The 17,905-nt window shown below is 37.4% G+C and overlaps 2 protein-coding genes across 2 annotated transcripts in view; one reads left to right on the forward strand and one right to left on the reverse strand.

The window, feature by feature from the left end:
- The window catches only part of LOC121411805 (exportin-T-like), a 79,811-nt gene extending 76,929 nt beyond the window's left edge, over positions 1–2,882 (reverse strand). Inside the window, exon 1 of the mRNA XM_041604672.1 lies at positions 2,643–2,882. The gene's annotated coding sequence lies outside the window, so the exon portion shown is untranslated. The remainder of the gene's footprint in view (positions 1–2,642) is intronic.
- A 5,881-nt stretch (positions 2,883–8,763) lies between these two features.
- LOC121411806 (60S ribosomal protein L18a-like) lies at positions 8,764–16,723 on the forward strand. The gene is made up of 5 exons (XM_041604673.1): positions 8,764–8,853; positions 14,129–14,308; positions 14,667–14,796; positions 15,506–15,615; positions 16,518–16,723. Exons 1-5 carry the CDS (start codon positions 8,836–8,838, stop codon positions 16,608–16,610), a joined length of 531 nt encoding a protein of 176 aa, XP_041460607.1. The 5' UTR covers positions 8,764–8,835; the 3' UTR covers positions 16,611–16,723.
- Positions 16,724–17,905: the final 1,182 nt, after the last annotated feature.

Here is a 17,905-nt window from a genome sequence, read left to right on the forward strand (position 1 = left end):
TATGCTTGTTGAATTTTTCTCTTTTTATTCAAATTAACTTTTTGTTGTGGTTGACTTTTCCTTTAAGGTTTGTAAAGCAGACTGATTCTCCTGCAGCTCTGGTATTGCTTGAGTCTTTGTTCGATAGGAAAACTCAGGGCCAGGAACCAACCATACTAATATTTCTGAGATGCCCCCTCCACCCCAAAGAGGGGGGAAACAATATAATGGAACGCCTCTGGCAGTCTCGCCTGCATTATGCAATTATATAGCAGCAGTGCTGACTTTGAAAACAACCAAGATGAATAATAGTTCTCAAAGGGAGAAAAACATGTACTACTTTGTTAACCTCAAATGACCTTTGACCTTGATTGAGAAATTCATTTTATATGAAATGACAATCCCATATCAGTTTTATGTAAATTGATCTAGTATTTGGGAAGTGATGAACAAAATATCTATTCCTATCAAGGTTAATTGAACTAGAATAAACAATGACCTTGAATTATACTGAATCAATTTAACACCCCTGCCAGCACCCTGTTCTCACTTTTGCTATGCAGAAATAAATAGTAAATAAAATAATGGCAATCTAATAATAATATTTATCATTTTATTATTAATGATGATTCTCATCCAATGAACAATCAGTTTTATTTCCAAACAAGAATTCATCGGACGCGTGCGTCGCATAACGTTGGGGAAGAACAATAGGAATCAAGATGGCGGCATAAACATCGGGCAAGTCTTCCATCTTTTCGTAATATTTTTCTCATTTTTTGATGAATTCTTGTTTAGAAATAAAACCGATAGCATAGAAATGTCGGAAATGAAGTTGTATCCCATGTACATGATTTAGGGCTAGAATCTAGATCTTTTAGAAAGAAAGTAGAAATATCGGGGCGAAAATTTCAGGTTTTGGGGCGGTACGTGCAGATGAATGGGAAGGAATCCCTGGCTTCGTTGAGTAAGCATAATTTTACTCTCTAGAACTTTAGAAGTCTCCTGGCTACATGTACATGCACCTCTATACTTAGACAGCTGGCAGCTGTCTGTTTCGAGGAGTTTTTCAAAAAAAAATTTCCTCCTCGTACACAGATGGCTCGCTATCGTGCAGCCACCATTAGGGGACTTGCAATGCAAAATCCCCCCCTCGGGGCTCTTCAATTTTTGTCTTTAATGAATAAAATTTTTGAAAATTAACGCGACAAAAATGCAAATTAAATCCCCCTCTTGACATTCCTTGCCAAAAACGGAGAAAAATCAAGTTAAAAGGAACAAAAACAGTGACTTACCTCGGCTGTCACACAAATTCACTTCCCCGTTTTATCCGATCTTAATACATAAACATAGGCCTATGGCCTTTGAGTCCCCCGTTCAGATCGCGCTAGAACTTCGGTCTCTGTATTTGGTGAGTAAAGCCAACAGAGTTCAGCTGAAGTTGAACCAACATGACAGAGACCGAAGCTTTTGGTCTACTCTATACTAGAAATTACTACATGTAGGCTATACTGCTGGGTCTAATTTATTTCTTTCAAGTTTCAGTTTCAATTCCTGTATGGTCAGTTCCCCCATGTCTGCGCGGTCTCCCAAGTCTGCGCACCCGCGTATCTGCGCGATTCTAGTAAAAGAAGATACGCAACGAACACGAACTTTACACATGCAATACATAGACAGGTATTCATTAAAAAATCCGACTCAAAATGGTGGAAATATAATGAATTCAGGGCATTCCATGTGACAGCCTCAAAATGCAGCCTTTCTCATCAAAATCCCCGAATCGTGTGCAAAGTGAATGAGTGCGCAGACATGGGGTACCATTTTTTTTTTCAATTTGAAAATGACTGCCCGAGGTTTTTTCCAAGAAAATCATATATTTCTTTCACATTTTTATGAGATATTTGGCACACTAACTCATTATGATGTAAGGAACATTATCAACTGAAAGATTTTGTGAAATAAGAAGAAATTCATGTTAAATCTTAACTCGAATTGTTAGGTGCGCAGACTTGGGGCCCACCATCATACTGTAGATCTGGATCGAGAAATTTAGACCCAGCCTTGGGACTAGATCATAACCTTGTTCATTGAATGAGTGCTAGGGCCTAGACCCATAATTAAATATCAGAAAATGCCTATCTTTTGAAAATTCCCATCATTTCTTGAAAATTGCAGAAAGTTCCCACAATTCCTGTTTATTCCCATGGAGCTGTGTGGAGAGTTCCCACAACGAAAATTCCCAGAAATTTTGCAACACTAAATTAATCTGACCTGGTCACCTCGAAAAGTCCAAAAATATTTGAATGTCAAAATTTGGTCACCCTGGGCCTGGCCTGGTGCTAAACTTAGCCCTAGGCCTAAAAAATATATTAAAGTTAAAGAAACACAGTCTTAACGTCATTTAAACTCAACTTCAAGCAAAAATCATGAAAATAACCTTAATTTTTTATCAAACATTAATTTACTCCTGGCCATGGCAAGAATACATAACTGGCTCATTCAATTCAATCAAGTCATTCATCATTCGACATTTACTTTCATTGTCAAATTAAACAATCATCAAATGATCAATCAACGATCAATATCAAGATCATTTTTCATTTTTTTGTAAGAATCGACTGATAAGAACTTTTGTCAAAATTGTGAATTCGAGAGCAACTTACGCTAAATTTGCTGAAATATCACCGATATTGTCATACAATTATCTCTTAGTGAACTGGCTGAAATCAGTAACTTTCTAAAACACAACAAGAGCAAAATATGATTGTTGATATTCGGTGTTGAAATTTCTTGTTATCCTACACTGTACATTGATCTGATGCAACGTGTACTCAATCCATGTGCGCTGCCTTCGCGTTGAATGAATGAGATTTTCGGTGCAGTGTTGTTGGTGCATATCATATGGTGGTGCAGTGCAGCGAGCGCCTGCTACCGTATGTCCAAATTGAAGATAGAAGCCTGTGAACGCAAAGAAAGTGTTGCCTGACCGAAGTGACGTGTGACGGCCTCATAGAGATTAGTATACGTATCTCTATGGACGGCCTTCATTAACCGGGTAACGAAATGTCAGTTTATTGACCGACATTCTCTCACCGTTTTGGTCGATTTTCGACAAATAATTACAATTTTTAGTACGATTTTAATAGGTCATTTTACAATATAGCATGCTTTAATAACCTCATTCCAAATTTTGGGATATATATATAGGCCGACTGGTAGCTGTATGGTTTCATAAATAATTGATCACCCCCCCCCCCCCGATAAGGCCGGGCATATGATATTCTATATTCAAGTTCAAATCTATCTCTTTCCACTGAAACGCACAAGCAAATTCATTCATTCATGTACAATTTCAATGAGATTAAAAAACAGTAGGAATAACAGTAACACTCATCAACGATTAATCTGTTAATTGAGAATATCACGATACACTCCAGATGGTATGTATAAAGCAAAGCTTGTTGAGTAAAGATCAGTCACCTTTTAATTGTAACAACAATTAATATAAATGCAAAGGACATAAGTATTAAGAAGACGGGTAAGAAGACCAATAATCTGAATGAAAAACAAATGTTTGTATATATATATATATGTATATATATATATATATATTGTGTGTGTGTGAAAGAAATGGATGAAGAGAACAATGGTAGGCGTAGCCTAAATCAATTAAGGTTCCCCAGAGCTATCTACCCTTTGGAAAAATTGGTGATGCCGAAAAAATGTCTCTGCGGGAAATCGATCCCAGGCCCCCAGCTTTGAAGGCCGGTGCCTTATCCACTAGACCAAAGAAACAGGTTAGTGGCTAGGGCGACCCCGATCCGATTGACCATCAGATAGACAGATTTTCGACACCATACCAATTATAATTTCCTTTGTCGGGTGAAGGTGGGTTTTGAACAATGACAAGCCGCCATGCCTCAGCTGGATCAAAGCTATATTGCTTTGATACAGTACACGTATGGGAGAAAGTATACAAATGGGGTGAACTTATACATGTACTACAGCTTTGGCAACTCTTTTATTTAAATATTGTGTGAAAGAAATGGATGAAGAGAACAGTGGTAGGCGTAGCTTAAATCAAGGTTCCCCAGAGCTACATACATACATATATATACATATACAGAAGGGACATTAAAAAATATATAAAAGTAGATTAAGAGATGAATAGGGGACAAGGCCGGGAGTGCTAATCTAGTTTTCTACAATAAGAGAGATCTATCACTGAGACAAAAAAAATACTAATACTAAAAAAATAAAAAAATAAAATATATCGCTAACCGATTTGATTTTTATAAAAAATAGAGAAATAGTTGGAACATTCAGTATCGGGGGTCATGAAGATGGAACGTGGTATAGGCTGATTCCGCTGGCTCCCGGCCCCAGACTAGATAGCCTGAGTAGGGTCTATCCTGTACACGAATTCCTACTGAAATTTGTTTTCAGGTCAGTTTATTCTAAAAGATATCTATATATATTATATGACCTATATTAGATATCCTCTCAATGACGGTGGCGTCACAATATACCACTCTTTTCCAAGTGAGTATGAATTCCCAGTTCGCGTTCGATTAATGAGATACCTATATACATTTGGTTAAATAATTACATGATCATAGTCGTTTTAAAACTACCCGACCATGCAGGCTTTGAGGTCATGATCGAAAATGTGACGAGTTTGTTCCCCTTCACCGTTGTTGGATGTGGGATCGGCCCCTCAACATCCTATTAATTTCGATGGACCTGCAAGTTACTTCTCCTTATAATACATTGTCTAGAAATTTAATGGTTAGACCTTATCATTATCCAGGGCACTGGGGACGATTTTTTAAGGGTGCTGTTTTGAATATAAAAAAAATCACTGCAAGATAATAATAATAATAATAATTGGATTTATATAGCGATATTTCCAGATGATACAAAGCGCTGTTAATGCATAAGACAAGTTAAGGTTTATGGTTATATAAGTGTGTTTTGAGATGTTTTGAAGAGGTCAAGACGGAAGAGAGGTTTCGAAGAGATGGAGGGAGTTTGTTCCAAAGACGGGGGGGGGGGGGCAAGAGATTGAAAGGAGTTGAAACCGGCCTGTTTTCTGGATTTTGGAATGACATACTAGGAAGAAGCAGCTGCAGAACGAAGAGGGTATGTAGATATTTGTTGCTGAAATAATGAAGAAATGTAAGAAGGTAGTGTGGTTGTGTGGTTGACAGAGATTGAAGATGAAGATCATTTGGGTCACGAGAAATTTGACAAGTAAAAAATTGATTTTTTTTTTTAATTGGCAAAAAAAAAGGGAGAAATATACGAAAGGAAAAGGGTGAAGCCATATAAATAAGATAAAGATGAGGAAGAAAAGTGACTGACACAAATAGAGAATATTTTAGTAAAAACTTTCAGGTCATTATATGAAACAAAACAAAATGCTCACGCTTCGCGCCATCACATTGCCTGGAGTGAGATAATAATCTTCTCAACAGGATAACATGAAACATAAAATATCCCGTTTTGGAATCAATATGCAAAAATGATTATATGCAATTGCATTCTATTCATAATTACGAAAAAGTGAGTATCGAAAATTTTCATCTCACGCTACATAATTATGTGGGTTCGCATAGACGGATCCTCTTCCCGAATTCCCAGTCTTTGAGATTACCTCTGTATTGGTTCAGATCAGTATAGATGCCTGCTTATTTTCAGAGATTTGCATTTGCATTGTCAATCAATTAGAAACTTTCCCTGTTCATCAATCATTATGAGTACTCAAGGTATTTAAAATGTCCCCCGAATTCAGCTCGTGCTTCGGGGTCTCATACAGTAGCATTAAATGATTTTTTTCATAGTGTTCCTACATGTCAAAGAGTGCTTAACATGCTTTCTTTCGGATCACTATATCAAACATTTCAACTAATGCTTCGCACTCGCATTATATTTTTTGTTTTTAAGTGCTTAAAATAATATACTTTGAGCATAAAAAAAATCAGCTCGCGCTTCGCGCTCGCACCGTATATATAGCAAGATACCCATCTTTTTTTCATGATAATGAATAGAATCTTTAATTTTTAAGTCTATATAGACCTAAAAAAAATATCACCTCACGCTTTGTGTTCGCAATAATTGCTTATTGGATACATATCTCATTGTTTATTAAAAACTTCATTATAATCCGTCCTTTTTTGCAGATCGGAATATCATTTTTCCCCTCTCATATTACCCACTGCTTAGAATGATCCGTTTTAGGTCTAAATCACCCAAAATTTCAGCTCGCGCTTTGCATACTTTTTTCATCATTTGTGCTATGGGTCGGAGTATTACGAAGTTTCACTTCGCGCTCGCATCACTTGTTTGGTTAGAATACCCATCTTGATTATGGCAACTTTTTTTTTTTTTAGAATATCACGTTTTCAGGTGCATATAATTTCATCTCGCGCTTCACACTAGCATTATGTTAGCTTCTATCATGTTTAGCCGCCGATCACGGAATATATGGATCAAAATATTTTCAGCCCCTCCTCTTGGCAGAAGGTGCATAATCTTGGTTACGGACCTAGAAATTGTTAAGTGCATGGGTAAATATATTGAATTCCAATATAAAACAATAACAAAGGGATAAATTCTGGTATCTTATTGCCGTCCGCGGCTGATGTGCTTCTGTATATAACCGAGTGAATGGTGAGCGACCAGCAAAAAGAATATTTGTTATGAACGTAAAGGATTCCCCAACTAAATACACAAGATGCCTCGCTATACTCATATCACAGAATAAGAAATCTATAGAATAGATTTTAAGCAAGCGAGTGAGATAGGAATAATTACTGAGATCCGTATTGACTGTATAATGATATAACTAAACTGATGCATTTTGAATCTCAGTCCAATATTATTCGTGACTTATCAAAATTTGATAAATATATTTACAAGGTTAAAAGCCGGGGATACTGTATGCTTCTCTTCATTATGTTCATCCAGTGGCGTAATGAGTAAAAAAATCTTATAAAAACTAATTTTGTGAAAGATTTTGACATAATATTCAGAAAATACTCTCTTTCAAATCAAATCAAATCTAAATTCCTACAGATAAGCCTTATTTAGGTCTGAATTCAAAGATTTTCAGCTCGCGCTTTGCGCTCGCAATATTTGATCAGTGAGATCCTGTTCATGATTACAATAACTAGAAAAAGTGCTTCATGTAGGTGTAATTATAAAAATGAATTCCTTAAAAATAATCCGTAAAATGTCCTTAGTTGGGGTCAATATATACGCAAATTTGAGCTCGCGCTTCGCGATCGCATCGATTGTTTAGTGAGACAGGTACGTATCATGATTTTAAAAATTGCTTATAATGTCCCTAAATATCAAAAATTATCAGCTCGCGCTTCGCGCTCGCACTATTTGATCAGTGAGATACATATTCGTTTAATATGGCACAGTTCTTAAAATGTTTCCTAGCATTAGGTCATTGGCTATATATAGCAACTGAGTGCGCTTCGCGAGCCCACTTAATATTTGCTGTATATGATGGTGCCCGCTCCTAATGCATGAACCCACGGTATGCCACATCTGTACGGCATCTATCACATTATTGAATTTACAAAAAAGGATAAAATTTTAGCCCGGGGTGCCAGACAAATGTATTGCTGTACACAAGCTTGGCCAAATTATTTCCAAACACCCCCTCAACAATTTTTTCGGGGGCTTTATTTACATATTTTGGCACCTAAACAAGTTGTCGCCAGAATATGACCCGGGAAAAAGCTTGGGGGAAAAAAACATACCCTAAACACGTTTGGCTAGTCTTTAGAATAAATCTTTGGGAAAAAATACCCGAAATATGTTTTACCTTGCGATTGACCACTGATCAGTTTTCAAAACTACCCCTTTTTTAAAATCGGTGTTTTTGATCCGCTTAACGAGTGCACGCGCGGCCCGCTGAAACTGAAAAAAAGCAACACCCTTTTAAACGCGTTTTTTTGGGGGGAAGGGGGGGTCACGCGTGTGTAGAGCAATATATTTGACTGCCCTCTTCCACTGATGATCAGTGCCCCCCCCCTAGTCTACAAAATGTAGACCCACATCTGCAGTGTGTGTATCACAGCTGATTCAACGAGTCTGCACTAGCAGACTAGGTCTACTGAGGCTGTAAATCTGAAATGGCTCGAATGGCTCGCTTCGCTCGCCCTTTCAGGCTGGTTTGCGGAGCAAACCTGCAGATCCCACCTCACGAGCCATTCAGAGTCTGCATAGCAGACTACCCACCCCCTCCCGGGATTTTATTCAGTGGGCTGCACCCACTAGGGGAGAGATCAGTGGCTGCACCCCGGGGGTCGCATAATTCATTTCAAACAAAAAGTCCTTGCTTTAACACTTTTCATGGACCTATACAGCAGTGAAAAATTAAGAAACCGGGTTATGATGCATTGCAAAAAAGGGATTATGAGAAATTAACTACGGCAATCAAAAGCAATGTTCTTTCTCAACTGTTCCATGATATGAGGGGGATGTTTTTACGATTGATAAATTTAAATCATTAAAATTTAGCGTGGCTTTTAAATTGGCACTGTAAACTGTTATGCTCCCCGGAAGAATATTGATCGTACAACTTCAATCATCGTCAATTTACCAATTTAAAAATATCATAGCAAAATATTTACATTTCGTATTTTACCTTATAATCATATTCACATATTTTTAATAAAACAATTTTTATATTTATAAATATTTTAATAAATTTAAAATATGCCCATGCATGTGAATTGAGCAAAAATATAATGATCTTTTCTTTTAATTATTGACCACATCTGTATTTTCTGACACTCGTCGGCCTTTTCGTCCTTTTCCTCGTGGGTTATACACGAAATGAAATTCAGAGGACAGGTTAGAAAGTAGCTTATTTTACCCTCCCCAGTCCCCGAATATAATCATTGTAAAATAAATATGATTAGATAATAATTAATTTATAATGTAATGTTGATTTCATGAACATTTGGAAAATATTAGTGGAGAAATTGATATATTTATTAGGGGTTCGAAACGATCGGCGGACACAGCAGAACCGCACTGCAGTGCAGTGCCACTGCCTGGTGTGGCATTGTAATGTTAATGCTGTGTGCACTGCACTGAGCTGTGCAGTGCTGTTCTACAATTCTGGGAATATGGATGGTCATCATTCAACCATGGACATGATGGATTGTAGGCCTACTAGTAGGTTAATTATTGCATTGTGTTCTCTCTTTTTGTGGCATTATCCTGTTTAAGTCATTACTCCATTCACTGCTGTTCATTTCGTCAGTGGCCATGGCTTCTTTCTAGGACTAGGAGCTGCTCACTCTAGGCGACACCGCAATACTTACCCGTGTTAAGAAACTGAGACTCCACTCACGCGCATTTGGGCAGCCCTAGCTTGGAACTAAGCTTTCTTTCCGTAAAAAATCTTTATTGTTATGATTCAATAAATGTTAATGAATATATAATTACTCTTAAATCGGTACTCACCGGTTCTTTTCTTGAATTTTCTGCCAAATTCCCACGCTTCTGGCTTCAATTCTGCGATGGATTCTGTTGCCATAGACAGCTACACATGCAACTCTATTTATAAATGGAGCGCCCCTTACGAGAGTTGTTAATGCCGCGGAAAAATTGTTAGGCATTTTGGCCTGTGGTCAAGGCGTTCTTTTGTTCTATTTTTTTTTATAGGTATGAGATCGAAATCACAGCGACTATTCACACTGTTCCATAATGATTCCGAAAGGAGGTGCAGCACCCCCCACCCACATGGGCGCAAATCCCAGGGGGACACTTCCCCCTAACCCAAAATAGTAGGGGCACATTATCAAATATGTCCCCCTACTATTTTTGTTCTTTTATATATGATGGAAAGAAATAGGCCTACATCATTTAAATCGAAGTAAAACATGTATTTTGGACGAGACGACCTTCTTTTGGGGGTGATAAACCTTCCTTTTTGTTTTTTTTTGTTAGTTTGTTTTTGTTTGCCTGTTTTCCAGCCCCTGGTCCCCTACCTTAGATTTCCACCCTTGCCTCCCACTACTCTTGATATTGTTTGCGAATCTGTTTTGTAAATTAAAGGGGAATTTCACCCTGATAAAAAGATGATGAAAATATGAGAAAAATCATTTCAAAATATCGATGAAGGTGTTATTTGACAAAAAATGGAGTTGATAGAATTTAGAATGCTTGATTTATTGTGACGTCTATAACGAGCAGTTGCTCTATCCTAAATATAAAATGCCCAAATTTCCCATTTTTAATGGTCCGTAACGACCCACTTTTTTCTTTTTGATAACAAGTATGAATTGATATAGGCCTACTAAAATGTACCATAAAAATCATTATCATGTATTTCTTGACATTTCATTTACTTTTTTTACCATAATAATAGCTGCTTGCAAAGGCCTACGCCGTCACAAAAAAACCCGGGGGGCCGGGGGGGGGGCACTTACATTGACGAGTGGATACCATGCGCGACCAAAAAAAACGTAAAAAGGATGTCCTTTTCACGATAGGGCACGTTACCTACGTAACGTGATAAGGGTGTCAAAAACACAAAAATAACGAAAAAAGGGTATCTATTAATTCGCTAGGAAAACCGTCGTGTTTAGGGTCTAATTTGCGCGAGGTGTAGAAGGTGGGGTCGTACTAAACCAAATAAGGTAAAGCCGACGACCGAAGGACCCGTAACAATAAAACATTCCTGTACTTGTTTAGGGGTTCATTTCAGGGAATATTTGCCAAGAGTATCGTTTTGTTTCCAATACTTGTTAAGGGTAGGGTTTCACACGCCAATACTTGTTAAGGGGTGCATTTTCAGAATATGGAAATTACGTGTTTAGGGTGCTTTTCGAGACCCCATGGTCGCGCATGGTATCCACTCGTGAATGGAAGTGGCCCCCCCCCCCGGGCAAAAAAAAAATCTTACCTTTGAAAAAGATTGGTGGGGGATGGATTTTCCTCGAACGCATACCAATTTTTTTTCTGCTATTTTCATAATAAACTTTAAATGAATTCAACTTTGCACTACTTAATTTTTTCAAAGACAAAATAACAAAATTACATCTCGTCATCATCATCATCACCACTATCATTAGCATCACCATCATCATCACCACAACCGTCACCACAACCATCATCATCACCAAGATAATTTTCATCATCGTCATTGCCATCATCATCTTTTTTTTTTCTTTATTTTTTCCCCATCCCTTCTTCTTTTTTTTTTCTTCCAATATTCCTCCTTTTTTTAGAGCGGCACACCGTCATGCTCCCTCACTGATTATCCGCCTCTATATGCTTGGTGTTGTATAAATTGGCGGATACCTGAATGAAATACTGAAGAGAAAATAAGGAAAGGGAAAAAGTAAGAAGAAAAAGAAGATGAGGAGAAGAAAAAAAGAAAGCCAAACAAATGAAACAAAACAATGTCAAAATTTCGTAATAAAGTCTTCTACATGTACGTCAGTTTAATAATGATGTTTTCATTGAAATGAGAACAAAAAAAGAATTGAAACCATAGGCGGCGGAAGCGGGGACGTTCCCCCCTAAATTTGTTGTTGACCTTTTTTTTTTGCTTGTCAATTTATTTTCCTACGTCCCCCCTAAAATGTTTGGGTTGAGAGCCTTTTTTTTTGCTTGTCAAAATTTTTTAGGTTGTCCCCTCCTAAAATTTGGGGCTTCCGCCGCCAATGATTGAAACAGGACTACATTATAATATAGTGTAAAGAAATAGAGGGAAGCTCCGAGACAATAAAAAGGTTGAAAAAGAAAAAAATGTGAAAACACAAAGCTCTCACAACATGAGCATAATAACAAATAATAACAAATAAGCGAGGACAAGTAGCTGAGGGACCCCCCCAACTCTCTCTCTCTAGTTATCTATCTATCCGACTCGATTATATAAGAGAAGAATTTACTAATCAAAATATTATGAGCAAAAAGCACGAGCTGATATTTTTTATGAATATTCAAAACTGATAGAGAGAGCCAATCGAATTATTCGATTGCGACAAAATTGATGATCTGAGAATTTATTGTTTTTAGGAATTCATTAAAAGCATAAAGTTGATCAGCATTAAAATATGGCAGGCGCAACGCATGAGCTAAAGCTTTATAGGCATACACCGATAAAAAATTTTAAGTATTTTTGGTAATCATGAAAAAATTGATATTTCATGAAAGAAAGCTCAAATCCCGAGGAGGAATATTCTTATGAATTGACTTTAAAAAAACTGTGGTAAGCCCCATTTAATATTTGATTATAAGTCGAATAAAACAGTAAAAGCTGACAAACGTTCGCGTGATATTTGGCAACCTCCCCCCCCCCCCAAAAAAAAAATAAATAAATAAATAAATAAAAAATAAAAAAAGTTTTTAACTATAATAATGATCGAAGGTAATTTTGTCTCGCGTAGAACTGGACAAATGAAAAAGATTGTCACTAAAAAAATGAAGGTAATTTTGACCCACGTAAAATTTGGCGAGCCCCCCCCCCAAAAAAAAAAGGAAAAAAGGTTTTAACAAGCAAAAAAAGGCTAAAAAGGAGAAAGAAGAGACAAGAATAATTATGAACGAAATATCCCCATTACAAATAATGCTGTGATCATCATAAGGGAGGGGTCGCACAACTAGTATGAACAACGTATTTAATTCCAAAATATTTACTACAAATCTCAATAGGGGGATCGGGCAGAAATGCTCACCCCCACCCCCACCCCCCCCCCCGATCCGCCACTGATTCCAATCAATAATGACATTTATCTGCAATACTGATACTTTGGAATCAAGATACTGAAGATTGATACGCTTTACATAAATTATGAACGTCTGACAAGAAGATAATCTACCGATCACCTGACCGATCAGCTGACCAGTTCGCGTATCACTTCGGAGTTGATCACTCGTCGCAGCTGTGTGGAACGCTCACCGAAAATCAACAAAAGGGCCTGAAATGTAAGTTTAATGATAATATATTTTAATTTGAACTACTTAATTAATACTTTTAATATCTCCCCAACAAATGAAAGTCATATCACGTAACTCCAATTTGTATTAAGGCGTACATTTACCAAAGTCTTGGGTTGGAAATCAGAACAGCATTGTCTAACCCATATTTTTGGGTAATGTCGCCTATGAGGTCCATACATGTTAATGTTTGGACCTCATTGGTACTAGGAGTGGCGCTGCTGCTGGTCTAATTCTAAAAATTGGGATTGTCCCCCAAAACAAATATCCTCATAAACCAAGACAAATTATGTCTTGATAAATTGAGACTGTCCTTGTTTAAGGGGACGATTTTTTTTTACTTCCCGCTGCGGGACAAAGACAGCAATTACGGAAATTGAGAGTGCTAAAATTATAAATAAATAGATTCAGTGACCTCGATTCTCCCCAGTTCACTGTCTATTTTTCATGACTTGCTGTCTTCCAATAATCTTGACTTGTTATGAAACCTGATATCGATAATAATAACATGATAAGCGCACTTGATTGGTTTCGGCACTTGACAGGTGATTTCTTGAATCTTGTGACTTTGTGTAGAGAAATCTTTGAAAACTGAGACAGACCCTGTGAACTGGGAAAATCCCAATTTTCTGACCAGCGCCTCTACTGCCCATTGACTTTGTACACAACGAGCGCACACACATGAGAAGAGAGGTGACTTATTTCAGGATAAGGCCCTTTTTCTTTGAGATTTTGAATGAGTTGAGGGTGTTACAGAAGTGATTCAGTTTTTGTGGCATGACTGGCCCTGACTCTAAATGGCAGGGGGGGGGTGGTAACCTGGAGGCTTCTGGGGAGTAAAGTAAAAGTCATCTACTGTACATAGGCTTACTCCCTATTGAAGCCTGGGACGCCAAGGCATATTCACACACATACATACTGCCACAAAACCTGAAAATTTCGCTCCGAAGATTTGTACTTTCCCTCTAAAAGATCTAGCCCTTAAACATGTACATGGGGTTCAATTTAATTTCCAACATTTCTGCATTATAGATTTCGTTTTTATAGGTCAAGTCCACCTCAGAAAAGTTTTGTTTTGAATTAATAGAGAAAAATCAGACAAGCACAATGATGAAAATTTCATCAAAATCTGATGTAAAATAAGAAAGATTTTTCCTTTGTTTACTCCCCTCAGCTGACAGAGTTCCTGGTGGTGGGCCGGGAGATGCCCACCGAGAGGCAGCCCTTACCACCCCTCTTCAAGATGCGAATCTTTGCCCCAGATGAAGTCACTGCCAAGTCCCGCTTCTGGTACTTTGGTAACAGGCTCCGAAAGATGAAGAAGTCTCGTGGAGAGATCTGCAGCTGCAGGAAGGTACGAAAATAGCTTTTTTATACCCCCCCCCCAAAAAAAAATACATATATATATAGAAATAGATTCATCACTTTTGTGGAAATAAAATATTTTGAAATGAGATGTATATGCTCAATTTCGACACCAATAGTAAATTAGTTATAGTACAAATCTATACTGAATAGCTATTGTCAATTAGTGATTTTGATTGATGCGGCAGTTTTGAAGACATTCAATTTTTCACCATCTTACTAAATCCAGCCATTGCGAAGTTATTCCAAGTCCTTAAATATGTTATGATCCTCCTACATGCCCTGAACGGCAAGTAAATTAACCTAGCACCTGATGAAAAGATGAAAAACTATATATTTCTGTGCAGATCTATGAGAAGAAGCCCCAGAAGATCAAGAACTTTGGTGTGTGGCTTCGTTATGACTCCAGGAGTGGAACCCACAACATGTACAGGGAGTACCGTGACCTGACCACTGCTGCAGCTGTCACTCAATGCTGTAAGTTAGTCTTGTACATTACATAGTGAAAACAAACAAGCTCAATCAATGCCTTTGAAAGAATTAACCTTGCTTTACAGGCCTGTAGCTTTGAATGGAATCTTTCCTTTTTTTCCAAAAGTACAACTTGTCTGTGATTTGGAAGCAATATAATATTTACAATTTTATTTTTTAGGTAATGATTGTAGATTGTGGGCAGAGTAAAATATGCTGACATGTATTTGAGAAAAGAGAAATTGCCTTGTGCAGCTTTGGTATAAAACAAAATTATTGAAATAATTCTAGTTCTGGAAATTATTGCAAAATTGAATCAACGCAGAATCCAAAAAAAATGAGCACGAAAAGCGCTTGAATGAAATCATGTGCTATTTATGAATGGTAAGAAAATTGTAATTGCTCAGTAATTAGTAAAATAAACATGGTGTTCTCTCAGTAGAATGGTCTTTTCCCAATCAATGAGAGACAATTAACATGCCCATGTTTGCATTTCTGTGTTGTGATTTTCAGCATGCCTTGTATTCAACCTGTATTTCATGTTCGGTTGACAATTAATTGCCTGATCTAGATATAATAAATGATATGGTAACAATGGTTTATTTTGAAAACACGTTCTTGTTGATTTCATTTCAGTCATTGCAACTACTCAAGTTAGGCTTTTGATTATTCCTAAAAGTCAAATACTGAACCTGTTTGTTTTAAATTTTGACAGACCGTGACATGGGAGCAAGGCATCGTGCCCGTGCTCATTCTATTCAGATCATCAGAGTGGAAGAAATCCCAGCATCCAAGTGCAGGAGGCCCCACATCAAGCAGTTCCTGGTAAGTTTGATACCATATGCTACAGTCATACCTGGGGAGCATTACACGAAACAAATGTTTTTTTTTCACTGACGACTGTTAAAAGCTACTGGATATCCTTGCATCTGATTGGCTGAAGGCAAAGTGAAAATCACTGACAGAACTTTTCATGAAATACTCTCGGCTTAGGTGACATTCTAGGGAACATTGCCTGAAGAACTTTGTCATTGATTTTCATTGGAAAATGTTAAAAGGTACTAGAGAGTACTTGCATCTCACTTCAAATTCGAATGGCATCTGAATTGCAGAGAGTAAACATGTTGGTACAAATAACTTACGTGATAAATGATGTAAGGGCTTTAGGGAATCTGTCTGAAAAGACAACCGCAAACGTACATGGAGACCTGTATTGTCTTCGGCCTGAGTGGTCATTATAGACAGGTTTCACTGAATTTCAAATTGTTATTTTGTTGTTGGCCTATCAAACTGCAAGCATTAATTAAATATGATATTCAAACCGTTACATATTTTGATAGTATTTTTTATTTTCTATTTTTTTTTTCTATTTCTTATTCATAAAGCAATTGAGAAATGAAAGTGGACACACACCTATCAAAAGATTTGATTTTTTTTTACATGGAAGCAAGGTGTCTTTACATGTGCAAGTGATGAGTGGTAGTGGTAGTGAGAAAAAGTAGATATTCTGTACAGATTGCTTTGTTCGTTTTCAATACCAGTCTTGATGTAAGCGCTTAATCCTCGTTAATTTGTTCTGAGACTTGTTTATGGTATCTGTCCACTCACTGTAATTTGCAGTTATATGAAATTATTCCTACCAGTTACACATGTGATTCCTACCAACCAGGTGAATCTCTTTATGGTATATGAAATTAATATTTTCTCTGTATCTTTTGCTATCACAGAACTCCAAGATCATCTTCCCACTTCCTCATCGCACACAGCGGCCCAACAAGCCCCTGTTCACCACCCGCAGACCCAGCACCTGCTTCAAGTAAACAGGACGTTGTCTCATCTACTGCTCGTCGGCTCTCCGAGGAATACAATGAACTGTTCAGATCAAATCTTTGTTGTCTAAGGATTGTTGATGAAGGTATCCCCAAATACATCAGGGTGAAGCAAATCTTAAGTCTCCAACTTGTTTTCTTTTTTTGTCAGATAAACGTTATATAAAGTCAGAGACTCCTCAGCTTGGGGAATTCGGCAATATTTGGATGGAGTGGATGACCAAGGGACCTCCTATTATGTTTTATAGATTTTACTTACATGGTTATGTCATCATCTTGCTCTCCTCGGCTGACATTTCTTGAAACAAATCAAGGAATGTCTTTTTTCTAGAGCTGCCAAGTAGTACTGTTTTCAGTATTTAGTACTGAAAAGTGAAAATTATACTCGTCGTCTCATGTAAAATACGGATTCCTAAAGTTTCAGTTCTGTGTGTGGTCTTATAGTATTTCTTTAAAAATGCTGATTTCCTCACAAAAATACTGATTTTCAGCTTTGAAAATACTAAAATGTTTTATTCAGTTTGGCAGCTCTGCTTTTCATGGACATCCACTCCATGCCTCAAAGATAAGATCAATTTAAAACCACAGTCAAACTGGCGAAACTGACTCCTGGAACCAGTTACACAAATGTTAGCGATTGATCGTAGAAAATTTTTCTATGATTACATTAATTACAATGTACAATCAATTGTAATAACCAAGCGTATGATCCATCGCTAATCTTTGTGTTACAGGACCCTGGAGCCCGTAACACAAAGATTAGCAATGATTTTAGAACAAATTTTCACGATTGATTGCATTGACTACAATGTACAATCAATCGTAAAAATCAAGCGTAGTTACAATCCAGAACGACCAAAAACTGTTATTTCCAATGACATGCCATCGGTCGACTTGGAGTAGGTCCCATAAGTGTGACTAATATTACGTACCTCCAGTGCCTTTTTTCAAATTTCTAGATATAATCCACTTCCCCATAACTGAGGAATCTCTGAGACCCCTGCGGATCTTGTAAAGCCTAACGCTTCATCGCGTTTGATCTTGGGGAAGATTGGTATGCATGCTTACACTGCTCTATAATTCATTACGTGCAATCGAGCTTACAAATCAACTCTATGATCAATCGCCAAGCTATGAACTTTGAGTTGCAGGTCCCATTTCTATGTATGGCACAGTTGAGAAAAGAATGAATGAATGAAAAAAACCAGAAATTTGTGGGGGGGGGGCAGTTGAAAGAAATTTCTGGAAAAGGTAGAGGGAAGTGTATCGAAGTGCTAAATGTGTTG

This window comes from Lytechinus variegatus, chromosome 3 (assembly GCF_018143015.1).
Source record: "Lytechinus variegatus isolate NC3 chromosome 3, Lvar_3.0, whole genome shotgun sequence".
In the NCBI taxonomy this organism is placed as follows: domain Eukaryota; kingdom Metazoa; phylum Echinodermata; class Echinoidea; order Temnopleuroida; family Toxopneustidae; genus Lytechinus; species Lytechinus variegatus.

Bases quoted from the DNA above. Each gene is read 5' to 3' on its own strand.
- LOC121411806 (XM_041604673.1), top strand. The intron at 14,309-14,666 runs GTACGAAAATAG...ATTTCTGTGCAG, and splicing joins AGATCTGCAGCTGCAGGAAG to ATCTATGAGAAGAAGCCCCA. The intron at 15,616-16,517 runs GTAAGTTTGATA...TTGCTATCACAG, and splicing joins CCCACATCAAGCAGTTCCTG to AACTCCAAGATCATCTTCCC.